This window comes from Tursiops truncatus, chromosome 9, assembly GCF_011762595.2.
Source record: "Tursiops truncatus isolate mTurTru1 chromosome 9, mTurTru1.mat.Y, whole genome shotgun sequence".
In the NCBI taxonomy this organism is placed as follows: Eukaryota; Metazoa; Chordata; class Mammalia; order Artiodactyla; family Delphinidae; genus Tursiops; species Tursiops truncatus.
The window spans coordinates 100,269,562-100,288,622 of record NC_047042.1 but is presented as its reverse complement, the minus strand read 5'-3'; the positions used below and the strand labels follow the sequence as shown (position 1 = coordinate 100,288,622).

The window sequence follows — 19,061 nt, the reverse complement described above, 5'->3', positions numbered from 1 at the left end:
GTGTTACTGTCGATTTCCCCTTTTATGGCTGTTAGTATTTGCCTTATGTATTGGGGTGCTCCTATGTTGGGTGCATAAATATTTACAATTGTTATATCTTCTTCTTGGATCGATCCCTTGATCACTATGTAGTGTCCTTCTTTGTCTCTTCTAATAGTCTTTATTTTAAAGTCTATTTTGTCTGATACGAGAATCGCTACTCCAGCTTTCTTTTGGTTTCCATTTGCATGAAATAGCTCTTTCCATCCCCTTACTTTCAGTCTGTATGTGAAGTGGGTCTCTTGTAGACAGCAAATATATGGGTCTTGTTTTTGTATCCATTCGGCTAATCTGTGTGTTTTGGTGGGCGCATTTAGTCCATTTACCTTTAAGGTAATTATCGATATCTATGTTCCTATTCCCATTTTCTTAATTGTTTTGGGTTCGTTATTGTAGGTCTTTTTCTTCTCTTGTGTTTCTTGCCTAGAGAAGTTCCTTTAGCAGTTGTTGTAAAACTGGTTTGGTGGTGCAGAACTCTCTCAGCTTTTGCTTGTCTGTAAAGGTTTTAATTTCTCCATCAAATCTGAATGAGATGCTTGCTGGGTAGAGTAATCTTGGTTGCAGGTTTTTCTCCTTCATCACTTTCAGTATGTCCTGCCAGTCCCTTCTGGCTTGCAGAGTTTCTCCTGAAAGATCAGCTGTTAACCTTATGGGGATTCCCTTGTGTGTTATTTTTCCCTTGCTGCTTTTACTATGTTTTCTGTGTATTTAATTTTTGACAGTTTGATTAATATGTGTCTTGGCATGTTTCTCCTTGGATTTATCCTGTATGGGACTCTCTGTGCTTCCTGGACTTGATTAACTATTTTCTTTCCCATATTAGGGAAGTTTTCAACTATAATCTCTTCAAATATTTTCTCAGTCCCTTTCTTTTTCTCTTCTTCTTTTGGGACCCTTATAATTCGAATGTTGGTGCGTTTAATGTTGTCCCAGAGGTCCCTGAGACTGTCCTCAGTTCTTTTCATTCTTTTTTCTTTATTCTGTTCTGCAGTAGTTATTTCCATTATTTTATCTTCCAGGGAACTTATCTGTTCTGCCTCAGTTATTCTGCTATTGATCCCATCTAGAGTATTTTTCATTTCATTTATTGTGTTGTTCATCGTTGTTTGTTTCATCTTTAGTTCTTCTAGGTCCTTGTTAAATGTCTCTTGCATTTTGTCTATTCTATTTCCAAGATTTTGGATCATCTTTACTATCATTCTGAATTCTTTTTCAGGTAGACTGCCTATTTCCTCTTCATTTGTTCGGTCTGGTGGGTTTTTATCTTGCTCCTTCATCTCTTGTGTGTTTTTCTGTCTTCCCATTTTGCTTATCTTACTGTGTTTGGGGTCTCCTTTTCGCAGGCTGCAAGTTCGTAGTTCCCGTTGTTTTTGGTGTCTGTCCCCAGTGGCTAAGGTTGGTTCAGTGAGTTGTGCAGGCTTCCTGGTGGAGGGGACTAGTGCCTGTGTTCTAGTGGATGAGGCTGGGTCTTGTCTTTCTGGTGGGCAGGTCCACGTCTGGTGGTGTGTCTTGGGGTGTCTGTGGACTTATTATGATTTTAGGCAGCCTCTCTGCTAATGGGTGCTGTTGTGTTCCTGTCTTGCTAGTTGTTTGGCATAGGGTGTCCAGCACTGTAGCTTGCTGGTCGTTGAGTGAAGCTGAGTCTGGTGTTGAGATGGAGATTTCTGGGAGATTTTTGCCATTTGATATTATGTGGAGCTGGGACGTCTCTTGTGGACCAGTGTCCTGAAATTGGCTCTCCCACCTCAGAGGCACAGCGCTGACTCCTGGCTGCAGCACCAAGAGCCTTTCATCCACACGGCTCAGAATAAAAGGGAGAAAAAGTAGAAAGAAAGAATTAGTAGAAGAAATAAAGAAAAAGAATGAAAGAAAGAAAGGAGGGAGGGAAGGAGGAAGGAAAAAAAGAAAGAAAGAAGGTAAAGTAAAATAAAATAAGAAAATAAAATAGTGTTATTATAATAAAAAATAATTATTAAAAATAAAAAAAACGGATTGAACCCTAGGACAAATGATGGAAAGAAAGCTATACAGACAAAATCTCACACAGAAGCATACACATACACACTCACAAAAAGAGGAAAAGGGGAAAAAAATCATAAATGTTGCTGTCAAAGTCCACCTCCTCAATTTGGGATGGTTCGTCGTCTATTCAGGTATTCCTCAGATGCAGGTACATCAAGTTGATTGTGGAGCTTTAATCCGCTGCCCCTGAGGCTGCTGGGAGAGATTTCCCTTTCTCTTCTTTGTTCTCACAGCTCCCGGGGCTCAGCTTTGGATTTGGCCCCGCCTCTGCGTGTAGGTGGCCAGAGGGCGTTTATTCTTCGCTCAGACAGGACGGGGTTAAAGGAGCCGCTGATTCAGGGGCTCTGGCTCACTTAGGCTGGGGGGAGGGAGGGGCACGGCGTGCGGGGCGGGCCTGCGGCAGCAGAGGCCGATGTGACGTTGCACCAGCCCGAGGTGCACTGTGCGTTCTCCCGGGGAAGTTGTCGCTGGATCCCGGGACCCTGGCAGTGTCGGGCTGCACAGGCTCCCCGTAAGGGGTGTGTGGAGAGTGACCTGTGCTCGCACACAGGCTTCTTGATGGCGGCAGCAGCAGCCTTAGCGTCTCATGCCCGTCTCTGGGGTCCGCGTTGTTAGCCGCGTCTCGCGCCCGTCTCTGGAGCTCCTTTAAGCAGCGCTCTTAATCCCCTCTCCTCTTGCACCAGGAAACAAAGACGTAAGAAAAAGTCTCCTGCCTCTTCGGCAGCTCCAGACTTTTCCTCGGACTCCCTTCCGGCTAGCCGTGGCGCACTAACCCCCTGTAGGCTGTGTTCACGCCGCCAACCCCAGTCCTCTCCCTGTGCTCCGACCGAAGCCCAAGCCTCAGCTCCCAGCCCCGCCCGCCCCGGCGGGTGGGTAGACAAGCCTCTCGGGCTGGTGAGTGCCGGTCGGCCCTAATCATCTGTGCGGGAATCTCTCTGCTTTGCCCCCCGCACCCCTGTGGCTGCGCTCTCTTCCGCGGCTTCGAAGCTCTCCCCCTCCGCCACCCGCAGTCTCAGCCTGTGAAGGGGCTTCTAGTGTGTGGAAACCTTTCCTCCTTCACAGCTCCCTCCCAGAGGTGCAGGTCCCGTCCCTATCCTTTTGTCTCTGTTTTTCCTTTTTTCTTTTGCCCTACCCAGGTACGTGGGGGGTTTCTTGCCTTTTGGGAGGTCTGAGGTCTTCTGCCAGCGTTCAGTAGGTGTTCTGTAGGAGTTGTTCCACGTGTAGATGTATTTCTGGTGTATCTGTGGGGAGGAAGGTGATCTCCGTGTCTTACTCTTCCGCCATCTTCCCGGAAGCCGCTCTTTTTTGTTTTTACATTTAATATTGCCAATGAAAAGCAATTCCCGTTTGTCCTTTCTTTGTAAATGACCCCTTTTCTTTTTGGTGGGGCTACTAGAATTTTTCATTTATCCTTGTTATCTTTGCCCATGTTTCTAGGTGTAAGACATTTTAATCTGAAGCTGGTGTTTTCTGTTTGGGTGGGTGTTTTTGTAGTGAAACGGATATCAATAGAACAGAAAAAAAAGACTCTTGTCTTTTAGTTTCCTCATCTATTAAATGGAAATTATGCTTAATAAATGTTACCGCTTATTATTAGATAATTTCATAAATTTTCTTTCTAATTTCTCTGCTTATAATCCTTCTATTTTCTCTCTTTCTAGTACTCTTTCTAAACAGACATTGGACCTTCCTGATAGTTTCCCATGCCATTTTATTTTTTCTCTTACTTGCTATCTTCATTCGTAATTACAGCATTATGGGAGAATCCTAACAGACTAATAAGAAAAGTTTGGTAAAGGTTAAAAACAGCCTGGTGTGTAGAAAATTAGTATTTAATATTTCTTACAGCACTTAGCCAATTGCAGTAGTTGATATAGAATAAATACTTGATAATTAATTGAACAAGCTTTGGAATATCCTGAAACTTATTGTTACTGTTTCATAACTCATCTTGAACCTTAATCTCTGAAATTTTGTTGATTTTGTTTTGTATTATAGATTTATTTTGCGAGAGCTTTCCAAGTTTTGGAAGTTCCTCAGACTCTTTCTTACAGGTGGCAATGTGAACTCTCATTGGGAGTTTTTTCTTTGATGTGTTCTTGGACTAATGTCAAAAGATATTTAACACTTTTCTTTTTATCTTTCCCTCTCCTTCTCTTCTTTTTAATGGTTAAAAAAGTATAAAAAATTATTTAGGAGTTTTTAATATCGAGTCAAATTGTTTAGTTGATAAGAGCTTTTTATCTTACCTTCCTCTCACGAAATGTTAATAAGCTTTGTAATTGTTACTTAGGTTATAATTTGTTTTGATTTGTGACTTGCGGTGTATGAGGGTGCTGATGTTAGACAAGTTTCCTGTAGAAATTTATTCTTTGACATTTTCTACAATTTTATAAATGCTTTTTATTGGTTCAAAAAGATATATTCCAGCTTGTATAGATAGTATATGTTTTCTTTCAATGCCAAATGTCTTTCATTAGCTATGTAGTTATAACAGATGGGTTTGAAGCGTTCACTTAAATGCAGTTAGTATTTTATTTCCCTTTATTCCCTAATCTCTTTACATGTTATTGTAAATTAGTATGTTGGATACATTCCAGGACTTCTCATAGTAGTTTAGCTAATGTCATGTAATATTTTCCATTGCAAATATGATTAAGAGAACATGTTGATGTTTCTAAAATGATACAGACAGTGAGAAAAGGATCAAGTTAAATTATTTTATTTCCTTACTATACACTTAAAAGTCATTATATTTTATTTGTCAAAATTACTTTTAGAGCAAAAGGCTTCTGTACAACTTGCCATATGCTATAAAGGTAATGGAGATTCTAGATTTTAACAGTGTAGCAGAAATTATTTTGCGATGTTAATGAGTTAATAATAAAAACTTTTCAGTGGTTGATTGGACATATAAATGTACTTTCTTCCCTCAACATTACCTTGACCTTTCCAGTATTGACTCAAGGATACTCAGACTACCTAGATGTTATACATGTCTTTAATTCTGGGTTCTGTTAATACAGTAAACATATTTGGATACCATAGGAGGTTGTGACATAAATATATTGTTTGGAAAAAGCTGATTATTATGCTTTATCAGTGAAGATAAAGAAGGCTTTATTTCTTTTCTTCAGTTTTTGTTAATGCAGTAATAATACCTTTGAGTACAAAAAGACAACTGAAATGTGTGTTAGTGTGTGAACTTGTGGACATTATATAAAACTAAAATGTCAAAGATATAGCTAGTGTTTATGAGTTACTTAGAAACTGCAGTGGTCTTGTTGCCTGCAGCCAAAATGTGTAGAAGACACACCAAGAGACGCTTAACTTTCTTATATTGGTTCCGTGCAGGGGACCGATGGTTATGAGGAGGCGTTTGATGGCATGTGATATCTTATGTAGATTTACATGCAAGACATTGAAATTATTTACAATTTACAAACTATTGTATTATCTAATTGACTAGCAGAAGATGGAATCAGTATATTAGCACGTGAAGATGTTCATAGTAATGTTAGCAACTCTATTACCTGAGCCTCGGTTTTACCACGTGCCGTCCCACTTGGCTTCAGGTAGTTCAGCTCTGCTAGTCATGAGCCACACCTACAGTAAGATTACCAAAAGTGAAGTCCATTTAATATATGTAAATATGAACACCAGTTTATTAGGGCCTTTCTATGTCAAACAGCATTCATGGTACTAAGAATACAAAGTTAGTACAACCCGATTCCTCTACTCAAAGATCTTGGATGAAAAAAGAGCGATAAGTAATTACCATGCAGTAGCATAAATGCTAAAACAGAAGTATATTCAAGAAGGGCAGCTAGGCATCTCCTACACACAGAGAGAGATTTTGTACGTTATGATGCCCCAAGTGGGCTTGGGCGGATGAGGACGTTTATTAATCTTTCTTAGGGAAAGAATTACTCTTAGATAATTCATACTGACTTCTTACACATTTCAGGTGCGCCAAACTTCTCCTGCTGTTCGTTTGAGACTTTATTTCTTTGATTTTACCACTTGCAAGAGATAGAGGCAGATTGGAATGGGGGAAGGAGAAAGTCAGATGACTTAATTTTTCTTCACGTGCCCAGCATTTTAAAGAAACTTGAAACTAACTGCTACAATGAAGTGTGTAGATTTGTATGTGTGCCTTTAACCATGTAGTTGCCACTCATTAACTTATTCTGTGATTGACTAGTTTACTTCATGTTGATTTTTAGGCAGGGTGAAAATAGTAAGAGGTTTTGGAAATAATATATATATGTTTTATCTGTTTATTAATGGGATTTAATCACCTGTTAAAAATAATCCCCAACTAGAAACCTGCCCTTTTAACCATATTATTAGTTTTTTAAAAATGGTAGTTGTATTGACAAAGTCAATAGAAAAAAAAAAGTGAAATGCTAACTTTCTAAACTTGAATGGAAGGATGAATATGTATTCATCCTTGGATGAATATTTACCAAGCACTGAACGGAGAACTTAGATTTTATCATTTTAACTGATCCTTTATTTAGTGCTCTGCAGGCTTCAAATTGTTTTACTAGTAATGTACAAAGACTTTTGAATATCTTCGTAGCCCCACCTTTGAGTGTTGCTTTTCCAGGTTTTATAAGGATATTTCTTTATCCTTTGCTCCCTTCCAGCGATGTGCATTTTGTAAGCACCTTGGAGCCACTATCAAATGCTGTGAAGAGAAATGTGCCCAGATGTACCATTATCCTTGTGCTGCTGGAGCCGGCACCTTTCAGGATTTCAGTCACTTCTTCCTTCTTTGTCCAGAGCACATTGACCAAGCTCCTGAAAGATGTAAGTTTACTACAGATATATTTAAAAACATTTATCAGTGTATTTACTTAAAATAACAAATGTTTAAGTTCCCTAAGTGTTATTCTACTTGTGGTAAAAGGCAACATTACATAATCTTGATAATCTGAGAGATCTTCACAAGAGATCCTTGGGTGGGGTGAGGGGGCAGGGGGAGGAATCTGTTACCAACAATATCATTGAAGTTATATCCAGAGAGTTATTTCCTCAAAAATTCAAAGATAGTTTGCATGTTTTTTATTCTTATTTAAAAAATTTAACTACTGTAGAAAGGTAAACTTGCTGAGTATATGGTATTTTAATATGTACTATGAAAGTAGGTCATTTAAAAAATTAAACAGTGTATTTAATTCAGTGTCTTTTACACTAAAAAGACTACCCAGTTGGAGATTTAGAAGATGGTTCATTCAGATGTTATTTCAGGATGTATGTTGATAGGATCACCAAACACTTGAAAATCTTGGAAAATGTCCTAGTAGTCATAATAGAAATCTCGTTAATGCTTCTTCTTGATTCATCTGTCTTGGTTATAATTATCTATAATCCTCAGTTGTCTTTTTTTTTTTTCTTTTTCAAACAGTATTTTATAATTAGGTGAAAAGGTTTAAGTGTTTGAAATTTATGTTATACAGAAAATTATAACTCTTTCCTATCCTTATTAAATAGAGATCTTACTTTTTTCCTAGTATATGGATTTCCAATGAGCATGCATGATTTGAGATCTTTTTTCCCTAGTAAATTGAATTTCCAATCTGCTTGTGAAATCTCTTTGATGCCTTCTTTATTCAGTCTTTTTTTATGTCATCTCTTAGTTACCTAATTGTTAGCTTTTACCTGTATTCTTAGCAATGTCAGTAAAGGCTTTTTTCCTATCTTTTCCAGCTTTGTGAAACATAAATATAGCTACTTCAGGCTTAAAGTAATCTCAAACACAGATTTCATAATCATCATTTTTCTCTGTTCAGTACCATGATTTTATCTTTAGTTAAAGTTATTTTGTGTCTACATGTATAATCATGTTGCCCTTAATCACTATACAGACGTAAATTATAGGTAAGGCAAACTGAAATGTCACATTGTATTTAGGCTAATAAGGGATTTAAAGTTTTAAAAATGCTTTGGATTACACACCGTTAAATCTGGGAGAAGAAGACAACATTCATGCACAGCTACTGTAATGGGTGTTATTTATTTTAAGGCCTCATGTAGTGAATTCCTTCACTAAGTACACAGACTACGATGTGAATCATCAGAGCTGATTGTATTCTGGGTGGTATAACACACTTTTCCAATTGAATAAAACAACTGTGGGTGTGTTTAACAATTTAAATTTTATTCAGCCTTTTGTATGTGGTCGTGATTTAGACCTCAGTAAACAACATGCAGACTTTTCTATGACTATGTTTCTAATGTGAGGAATTCTATTACTTATTGGCAGTACTACTTTCTTTTGCAGACTCTGTTCACATAATGTATATGATTTATATACATTTATTTGTTAGGGATCATAAATTGTTTTATAAAATAATGAAGTGTAAGAACTGAGGTGAGATGATTTGTTACCATTTATCATGAATATAGTGAAAGGTTCATGCTGGCAACATAAAGCTAAAAGATACACTGAAATTACTGGTACCTTGCCTTGTTCCAAAGTAGACTTACGGAGACTTACACAAATACATGAACAGTAGGATAAAGTAAGACTAAAAATAAGCAAGAAAATTTGGCCAGTGGGAAGGGAAAATAAGGATAGGATAAATGGGAGGGTAATACGGTGAGGCTGATACCCAAAATAAATGTGTATTTCCCAGGCCTATGCCACAAATCTGGCTCCAGAGCTTTCCAGCAGTCAGCATGAAGAAGGGCATATGAACAGTTGCCTGATTTGTAGTAATAATAATTCACTTGATACTGACACTGTATGTACACTATATATGATAGTGAGAAACTGTCTTCAAGTAGCTGTCTTGCAGTATAAACAACAAACCCCACAGGGCAATTTCTTACAACAGCCCTTAAAATAAGTCAGTGGTATAAAACCAAAGCCCAGTTGAGTAAATTCTATTCCCTGGGGATCCTAAACAATGCAGTCTAAATACCCAGCTTCCTGAGCGTCTGTTTTAATCCAAGGATGTAGAGAGTACTGCAGATAGACTGTATTGCAGTAATATACAAGACTACGTAATAGTCTTATAAAATCTTTCATTTGTATATTTAGCTGTTCTAATTGTATGTCATAGCACAAAGCACTTTTTATGTTTTAAAAATGGGGATATCTTAAATGACAGTGTTACTATGAAGGTTAAATGACAATGAAAATCATGTAGCATTGTACCATATATTATGAATTGCTGTACTGAAAGGTAGTTATTTTAGCTCTTATCTAAGTAATGTGTTTGCATTGAGTATAATACTTGATGCTGCTGGCTAAGAACAGAGCGGTATGCTGTGATAGTTACCTGAGTTAGGAGTAAGATTGACATCTTTTTATGAAAGTTGAAAAATCTAACAAAAACATGGACCTCATTAGAAAAAAACATCCCAGCAAAAAGAGCGCATCTGTGAGCACGACCAGCATTTTCATCAGAAAACAATTTTGGGGTGCTTTGTCTTCGAAAAATGCCAGTCATGGCTCTAACCTTATTTTCACGACGATGCAAGTATACACTAGCCTTGCCTGGAAACTTTACGCTAAATATCCATCTAAGGGACATAGCCACATATACTTCCTGAGTAGTATTTTCCCTCTCATGGAAGGCTGAATGGCAGAAAGCCAGCCATGCAAGGTCAGAGGAAAGAACATTCCAGGCTGAGCGAACAACTACTGCGCAGGCCTTGAGGCAGGAGCATGGCGTGATTGTGGAATAGACAGCTAGTCACTGTGTCTGGAACTTAGTGTCTGCCAGGTGGGTAGTAGAGACCACATCAAGGCGAACAAAGACTAGATCATGTAGGCCTTGTAAACAAGGGAAGGGGTTTGGATTTTATTCTGTCTTCAGTGAGAAGCCTTTGCAAGGTTTAAACCTGGGAATGCTACATCTCTTAATCCACTCCCCCTCCCCCAGCGTATTTACTTTCATCACTCAGCTTTTTCTTCCTTTACTTCATTTAAACTTTTAACTCCTACCTCATTTTCTTAGTTGTCTGGTCTCTCTTGACACCAAGTCCTGCTACTTTTCTGTTACCTTAAATTCTGTCAGCCCCCTGACCTTTCTTTCTTACCTACCTGCCTACTCTGTGGGCCAGCCTCTCTGGACAACATCCATGATTTACTTCTTCTTTCTAGAGATTCCATTTTGATAGGCAAATCACCTTGCAGAGTGTCCTGCCAGCGATGGAAACATAGATCACGGAAGTTGTAATGTCCGATGGAAGTTACAAAGCTATGCTGATTTAGTCCTTTTAAAATTCACTGATAATAATCTGACTTGAGACTGTGCTCTTCCCCTGGTTCTCTTCTTATGTGCTGTCTAGCCTTTCTTAAGCAGTAGTCTCACCTTCCAAATTGACCATGTTTAAGGATCTATGATAAGCTTCCATCGAATTTAAGCTCCATGTTTTTGCCTTTTCCTCCATTTCTTCTCGTCACAGCTGTCACTTAGGAAGAAGTGACCTGTCCAAAGCTTATTCTCTGTTTCTGCTGCTCTTTTCTTGCTTTCCCTACATCATTTAGCTTCTTCCTGCTATGCCTGTGCTGGCACTTTTCCTTTGCACTTTTATTCTTCACCTTCTTTGCCCTTCCAGTGGGCATCAATGTTGATTAGTAGTAAAGAATATGATCTTTGGAGCCAAATTAACCTGGATTTTACTCCTGTCCTCTCTTAAATTGTCTTTATCTTTAGTCTTTCACTCAATCTATTTTGCCTTCCCTACTGCTTAAAGAAAATTTTCACTTAGTCGTTTGATTATTGCTTCAAGCTTAACGCCCCTTTGGCTTTCAGACATATATGTATGTATATGTACATATACTTATGTCTGACATGACACTTAAGCCATCCAGTAATGTCATCTTCTTAATGCATGCCCTCCAAAAGGCTGTTTTAGTATTTCTACATATTTCTGTATGTTCGCCCAGATCAGAAAAATGGTTGGGACCAAGTTTTTTCTATTATTATTTTTATATAATGCATAGTAAATGTTTTTGGACTGAATATATCACATGGATTTTTTTTTGCCCAATTTATTAAATGATGCATACTAATCATACAACATGACAGTATTGTCATCAAGGAATTGGTGGAAACTGTCATAGAATAAAAAGTAATCTCTGCTATAGTGATACACAGAGTTACCTTGTTGCAGAATGAGCTTTGCTGTATAAAACAGTGCTGTGCAATAGAAATATGATGTGAGCAATATATGTAATTTTAATTTTTCTAGTGGTCATGTTAAAATTTTTTATTTGAAATTAATTTTAAAAATACATACTTAACCCAATATATCCAAAATGTTAATATTTCAACTTGTAATTAATAAAATTTTTGAGATAGTGACATTAATATTTTTTTCCTATTAAGTCTTTGGAATTCGGAGTGTGTTTTATATGTATAGCACATCTCAATTTGGACTAATCACATTTCCATTGAGCAATAGCTACATGTGACTAGTAGCTAACATGGCAAGTTGAAGTGGCAGAGTAGCAAACTCTAGAAAGTTTCACAGAAGTATTTAGATAGTGTTCCTGGCAAATTACAATAGAAAGATGTAATCTGATAGAGTCCAGTACTTGCCCCAGTTTCTGTAAGTTTTGAGGGTAGGCAAAAATCAAAGATTAGTTTTTAAATGTACTTAGCTTGAATGAGTAAATATGGAACTCTCTTTTAGTATTAAGAAAACTACTTTGCTCTGTTTTTCCATTTTTATTTAAAAAAATGAACTAATACATGTAATTTCATTTTTAGAATTAATGCTTTCTTCTAAATGCCTGTCATTTAAAGAGCCACTTAAAAATGATTTTAGAAGCAACTCCTTTGCTTAAAATATAAGAATTGATTTGTGCTAGGCAACTGAGGATATGAAGTTGAAAAAGACAAGGTTACTACCCTTCAAGGGTTCACGGTATTGTGTTATAATTAATTGATGATTTAACAGTTTCTTCTAAGCATATGGGGAAAGGAATAATCAACAACTAAATGGGCATTTAGGTGTGGTAACATTAGATAGTCAGGGTTTATGTCTGAGCAAGAGTTTTAAAGGCCTCTTTCGAATGGGCTAGTGGTACAACAAAGGAACAAAATTACAGGCAGAAGGAACAGAATGTGTACAAGTACACAAAGGTTGAGCAGTCTGTTGTGTTAACGTGCACAGCAGACCGCTTGATCTGACCAGGAAATAGTGAATGTTCTGAGATTCAGTTGGAAAAGGAGATAATCCCCCCCCCACTCCTTTTTTTGCCTCAAACTAGAAATTTTTGATTTTTTTATTTTAAGGCAAGAAAGGAGGTGTTGATAAAGTTGTAATTTGTGCAGGGCGTAACACTTAGAAAATTGCTCTGGATCTTTAGCTGATTTAGGGAGGAGGTCAGAGCCCTAAGCCAGCATTCCATTCAGAAGATAACTGCAGTGACCAAGACAAAGTGTGATGGACTGAACTGTACAAACAGATGGAAGAGGATACATAAAAAGTTTACTCAGTAAGAACTGGTATCCAATTGGATGTGTTGGGTCAGGGAGTAGTTAAGGGTCAATAGTGACACTAAAGTTTCTTTACCCAGCAGGTCGAGAAAGAAGGGAGAGGTTTAGGTTTAAAAAAAGTTCTAGAGGGGGCTTCCCTGGTGGTGCAGTGGTTGAGAATCAGCCTGCCAATGCAGGGGACACGGGTTCGATCCCTGGTCCAGGAAGATCCCACGTGCCACGGAGCAGCTAGGCCCGTGCGCCACAACTACTGAGCCCGCGTGCCGCAGCTATTGAGGCCCGCGCGCCTAGAGCCCGTGCTCCGCCATGAGGGAGGCCACAGCAATGGGAGGCCCGCTCACCACAATGAAGAGTAGCCCCACTCTCCCCAACTGGAGAAAACCTGCGTGCAGCAACAAAGACCCAACGCAGCCAAAAATAAATAAATTTATAAAAAAAAAAAAAAAGAGTTTTAGAGGAGTTGAGTTTGAGTATTTTTAGAACACCTGGCTATTGAGGGTCCAGTAAGACTTGAAAATAACATTTTGAGGTTCAGAAAGAAGTTTGGGTCTGGTGATAGAGATCTGGGAATTGTGGTGGTGTTTTATGATGTAGGAATTGATGTGATTACAAAGAAAAACCATGGGGAATTAGAAAAGATGGAAGAGGATGAAATCCTAAGAGACTCCATCATTTAGAGGGCTTGTGGAGGCACAAAAGCCAGCACAGCAGGAGGAGATGGGGGGGCATGGGAAGCCTAAGGAGAAATCTGGAGAAAGCTGCCATCATAGAAGTCAATCAAGGTAGGAAATTTCAGTGTGGGCGTAGATGTAAACGCTGCAGATGGCAAATAAGGTAAGACCTAAAAAGTAACCACGGGATTTCATAGGCCACTGGTAGCCTCATTAAAGTAGCTTCAGATGAACAGTGGGTGAGGAGCCGCCAGGGGCCCAGCTTACAGTCTAGATGCATCCTAGGGCCTGTTTGTGTTCTGCCCTCAAACTGCAAATGGTTTGTTTTTTTTTTTACCATTTTAAAAGGATTCTAAAATAAAAACAAAAACTCTGTATGCCAAAGACTTCTATGGCCCACAAAACCAATTCTTGGTGTAAGGAAAAGGAATAGATTATTACTCTGTTTCAAGATACTTGACTGGGGAAAGAAAGCAGGTAGAAAGGGCTTATAGCCAGAGAGGACTGACCAAATCTTCAGAAAGCGAAAGAGGAAAAAAAAAAAATCGTATGTACAATTTAAAACGGTCCTAGGACAATCAGCTAATCAGACCATTTAGTTGAGAACATAAGTGTCAGTTACAGACATATTTGTGTATATCATCCAATTGGTATGATTTTAGAATACATTCTTTTCCTTATTATATTGTAATATGCATGCGTTTGTATACTTGGCAAGCCAGTTTATCCTGACATTTATTTTTTATTTTAGATGGTACAAGAACTGTTAAAAAGTGCCATTCCTTTTAATCCACATTTAGCGATAGACGATGTCCATAATTTTTTTACAACTGGCAATTAATATAGATGAATATAGAATTAGTATATGAAGTATTATATTTGTGTATGAATATGTAGCTTCCATCTTTAATGTTCTCCCTCATATATTTTCCAGTATTAAAAAACCCTTATTTGACTTGAATAAAAATTAGTGTTTATGCATAAGAAGCATCTTAATCTAATTGATATTAACATTTCTTAATTTTGTCTCTGATTTTGTTAATTTCAAAACCTATTTAACACTCAAATAAAAATGTTTATTTTTGCACTGCAAAGCGCCTCTCAGTTGATATTTTCCTTTTTGGTTCTTTTCAGCAAGCATATATTGAACATTAACTAGGTGCCCAGCATATCACTGGTATTAGGGATATAAAATTAAATAAGAACTGCTTATGGTCTCAAGTAGATGTAGGTACAAATCATTGCAAAACTATATGATTAAATTTAATGTGATTAAATTTAGATTAAAGATATTATAATGTTTTAATGGAGACCTTATTCTGATTGGATATCAGTTCAATGTGGATAATTTCAAGTGTCTGAAAGATTTACCATGAAAATTCCCTTCAAGTGATTTTTAAACTGTAAAGCCAGAAAAATATTAAATTCTTATACAACAATTTCGTTGTTTTACTGTTAATTGTAGCAAAGGAAGATGCAAACTGTGCAGTGTGCGACAGCCCGGGAGACCTCTTAGATCAGTTCTTTTGTACTACTTGTGGTCAGCACTATCATGGAATGTGCCTGGATATAGCGGTTACTCCATTAAAACGTGCAGGTTGGCAATGTCCTGAGTGCAAAGTGTGCCAGAACTGCAAGTAAGTTTTAATTTCAACTCAAAGGTGTGTATTGAGTTTAAGAGAGACCCTATTATTAGGTACTAAAGGTTTGTGTAATATGATAAAGGTTGTTCATACTGCAGCTATATTCATTCACACTGACTTCATCATGTCTTTAGAAATTGCTAGATATTTATTAACATATTTCTTTGAAATAAGTCTAAACAAAAACTAATTTTAATAATTTAAATTCCTCTGGTTGCCTAAAAAGCTAGCTTAAGTTTGCCAGCAATTTTAAATGAATGATATTAACAATTAAAAATAAATAAGCATTAGAAAAAAAAGCACCTTTTTTTCTGAGGGAGACTGGGGAGGAGATTTAATAGGAAAATAAACCTCTAACTATGGAAAGTAGTTATTAGAGTGAACCAAAGAATCAGTGATAAGTTTCAATTTCTATTCCAGGAAGAACAATTTATACTAAGTCTACTGTTTAAAAAGAAATCTGTATCTATCTGAAAGGCAGTTACTTTCACCATAATTCTGAAACAAAGTATTGTATGGCATTTAAATGTTTGTAATGGGATTATCTTTTCCTATTTGTTTTATTCCATCCTTTGGTCATTTCTCCAGTCTTTTCTGTGATTATTTTTTTCTCATGCTACTAATTAATTAGCATGATAATTTGGGGATGTTACCTGCATCTACAGCAGTCTTCAAATTGTTTACAGGCTGAGGACTTTTGTAATCAGGAGAAATGATGCCCACCACTGCCATGTTCAGTCTGTTTTATTTGTAATTTAATTTGATAACAATAAGCATCAATATCTTAGAGTTATGTGGAATAAATAGGACCACGTGCTTTTATATTTTGGTAAAAATTAAAGAAAATATCAGTAAACATTTATTTGATACCTCGTATCTGTGCCTGGCTTCTTCTTGAGAAGGAGTAAGAGAACTTGAAGAAAGAGTGCTTTTCCTCCAAGATCTTTCCATGTAGCTAAAGAGACAAAATGTGCAATTTTATATGTAGAATTTATTAAATTAAATAAGAAATTACTGGAGGCCAATTAACCCATCTTCCTTTTTACTTCTGTTTATCACCAGGTTTTATTCAGCGGTTCCTCTCTCAGCTCTTCTTCTTGCATTCCCTAGTTTTTCTTTTCCCCTCCTCTTGAATTAAATTCTTAGTATCTGAGAGGGACTAACAGCCAAGAATCAAGGCTGAGATCATGGACAGGACAGGGGCCCAATCTTTGGGGCAGAAGAGTGTTTAGGGGAAGATTTTAGGTTTTCAATTATAATTCTTAATAATTATAACAAGATTATTATTCTTATATCTATTTATTTAGCACTTATTGCTTAATGGATATTCTTAGCTCTTCAGCCAGAATTATATTTAATTCTCACAGTAATCTTTGATTATCATTCACATTTTGTACCTGAAATTAAGAGGACTAAGTCTAAGTTATTCAGGAGTCACACAGCTAGAAAAACAGAAGTCTGAACACAGTTGTAGGTCTGATCCAAATTTGATCCTCTTTTTATTATATGACAGTGTCTTCCAACTCACCATGCCAAGATTTGTTCCTTTCCGTGCAGCATCACCTATCAGTTACAGCTCCTTCCCAAAAAAAGGATGGGCATGGGATGTTTAAGAAGTAAAGATCAGTGTCATTCATCTTGCCTTAACCCCTCCTTCTTTGCAGGAACCCTAAAATGACTAAAACGGGTTCACCATAGGTGGGCGTTCAGTAAGGGTAATCCTTTAGGGACCTTTGGAAGATTTCTGTCTCATCCTCTAGAGGGTTAACTCTGTCATTATCTGTGCATAGACCAAACAGAGACGGAGGGTATTTATGAACTGGGCAGTTCCCAGGACAGATTCTTTTCATGATTACTTATGTTACAAACATAAGTTTAAAGATAAGGCATCATTAATGCTATCTTATTTTTTAGACAATCGGGAGAAGATAGCAAGATGCTAGTGTGTGATACGTGTGACAAAGGGTATCATACTTTTTGTCTTCAACCAGTTATGAAATCAGTACCAACCAATGGCTGGAAATGCAAAGTAAGTTGTTTATTTTTTTAAGAAAAAAAATCTGTATGTTTTTTATATAGAGCAGACAAATCGGATACCTATTCAAATCTATATTACCTTCAACTTAAAAACTTTATTGATGTATAATTGATATACAGTAAACTGCACACATTTAAAGTCTATAATTTAATTTGACGTTTTCACTCATGAAACCATTATCACCTTCAAGATAATGAACATAGTCATCACCCCTAGAAGTTTCCTGGTGCCCCTTGAGATTTCCTCCTTTCTGACTGTTCACTGCCGTACTCCCTTCTGTCTTCCAGGCAATCTGCTTTCTCTCACCATAGATTAGTTTGCATTTTCTAGAACTTTATATAAGTGATGTCGGATAGTATATACCCTTTTCTTTTTTGCAGGGGGTGGTGGTTTAAAGTCAACATAAATATTTTGAGAGTCACGCATATTGTTGCACATGCCAGTAGTGATTTCTTTTTATTGCTTAATAGTTGAAGTACCACAATTTGTTCATTGAATCACCTTTTGGTGAACATTTGGGTTGCTGACAATTTTAGGCTGTTATGAAAAATGCTGCTATGAACCTGTTAACTAACAAGTGTATGGTGCTTCATGGCTTAGAAATTGTGTTTTAGTGATTCATCTTTAATCTTTGAAACTCTATGAAATAGGTAGTATCCTTATAGGCGGACACTGAAACAGATGTATTTTTAAAATCTATTAATTTAAAATCCAGAAATAAAGCAGATAACATTTTGATCAGATTGGCTTTTAGATGATTTTACCTTGATTTTATATGTGTGTATGTATTTATGTATAAACTTGTATTAAATATATGGAATCATATCATATATGCGTATGTATATGTATATTGTTCCTTCCCCATGGTAGCTTTAGTAAGTGCTTACTGACTTAGATACCTGGTTTTTTGGATGCTGTGTAAAGTTTCTTTGGGGTTTTGAGAGTTAGGATCTATAGACATTTTTCCACTTCTTTTTTATTACTTAAGATATCAGTCTTTCTGCTTGGTGGGATTCTTTTAAGATGTATTTTCAGCTATTTTAAATTTTTTCTGGGTATTCTTTTAGTCAGTGTTTCTCCCCCTTTCCATCTATTTTGGTATTTGCATCTTTGTGACCTTGAGGTATTCCATTCTGGCCTCTCTAAACTTCCTGAGGAATTTATTGAGGCTCTGTTGCCTGCATCTCTAAACCCTGTAGGTTGGCTGACACCTCAACCTACTGGGCAGTTAGTATAGTACCAGGTAAACAACAGCAAATTTTAGAATTGTCTGTCCTTGGAAGCACAAAATATTTAAATTCTTAAAGTGAAAGTAGAAGGTAAGAATAACTCAAGTTTTACCTTCAATTCCCAACTGACTGAATAAAACTAATTTTTTTTTTCCTGTTAGGAAGATGTTTACAAACAATATTTACTGTGACTTTTCTTGGAATGTTCTCTAGAATGAGTCAGTCATAAAAGTAGTTAATTTGCTTCCTTTGAAATCTATACAGGTAAACTAATAAATTCTAGATTAAGAACTGGTGAGGGACTAGTGATTAAGTGAATTGCCGAGGTTTACTAATTTGCAGAGGCAGAACAGAGACTAAAATTCAGGTTTCCTGTCTTACATTGTAATGTTTTATCCAATATATTATGCTCCCTGTGCTATCATACTATACTTAATTAACAGTGCTTTTGTCCCTAGACTAATTAAGGAATATTTCTTAATCTAATTTTCATCTGTATTAGGATTTGGATCCTAGGAAACTAAAGACTCTAGATCCATGGGCCATCTCTACAGAACCCCCAGGCTGAGTTTTATTTTTTTTAATTATTATTATAATCTTAATTTCACAGAATAGACATGAAGCTAGGCATAAACTTCTTTAATCTATGGTAATTACACTGTCTTAACTTAGAAAATAAATAATTTAATCTAACAAATAATTTTTTTTGAATTTTATTTTATTTATTTTCTTATACAGCAGGTTCGTATTAGTTATCCATTTTATACATATCAGTGTATATATGTCGATCCCAATCCCCCTCCCCAATCTAACGAATAATTTTGCTTTTAAAGTAAATTGCCAAGACATGTTTTAATAGAAAGGTATTCTTTGTCTTTAATAATGTTCATACAAAGAATGCCTTTTGTATTTGTACAGAAATAGTTTGATAAAGCCAGGACTGTGTTTACTGG

The 19,061-nt window shown here is 36.7% G+C and overlaps 1 protein-coding gene across 8 annotated transcripts in view; it reads left to right on the top strand.

Moving 5' to 3' along the window:
• KMT2C (lysine methyltransferase 2C) overlaps window positions 1-19,061 on the top strand; it is a 294,243-nt gene that overhangs the window by 154,527 nt on the left and 120,655 nt on the right. For all 8 annotated transcript variants that reach the window (XM_033863531.2, XM_033863536.2, XM_033863533.2 and 5 more), the window contains 3 exons: window positions 6,714-6,876; window positions 14,664-14,835; window positions 16,756-16,870. In XM_033863531.2, coding sequence (XP_033719422.1) covers window positions 6,714-6,876; window positions 14,664-14,835; window positions 16,756-16,870 — 450 coding nt within the window. The remainder of the gene's footprint in view (window positions 1-6,713; window positions 6,877-14,663; window positions 14,836-16,755; window positions 16,871-19,061) is intronic.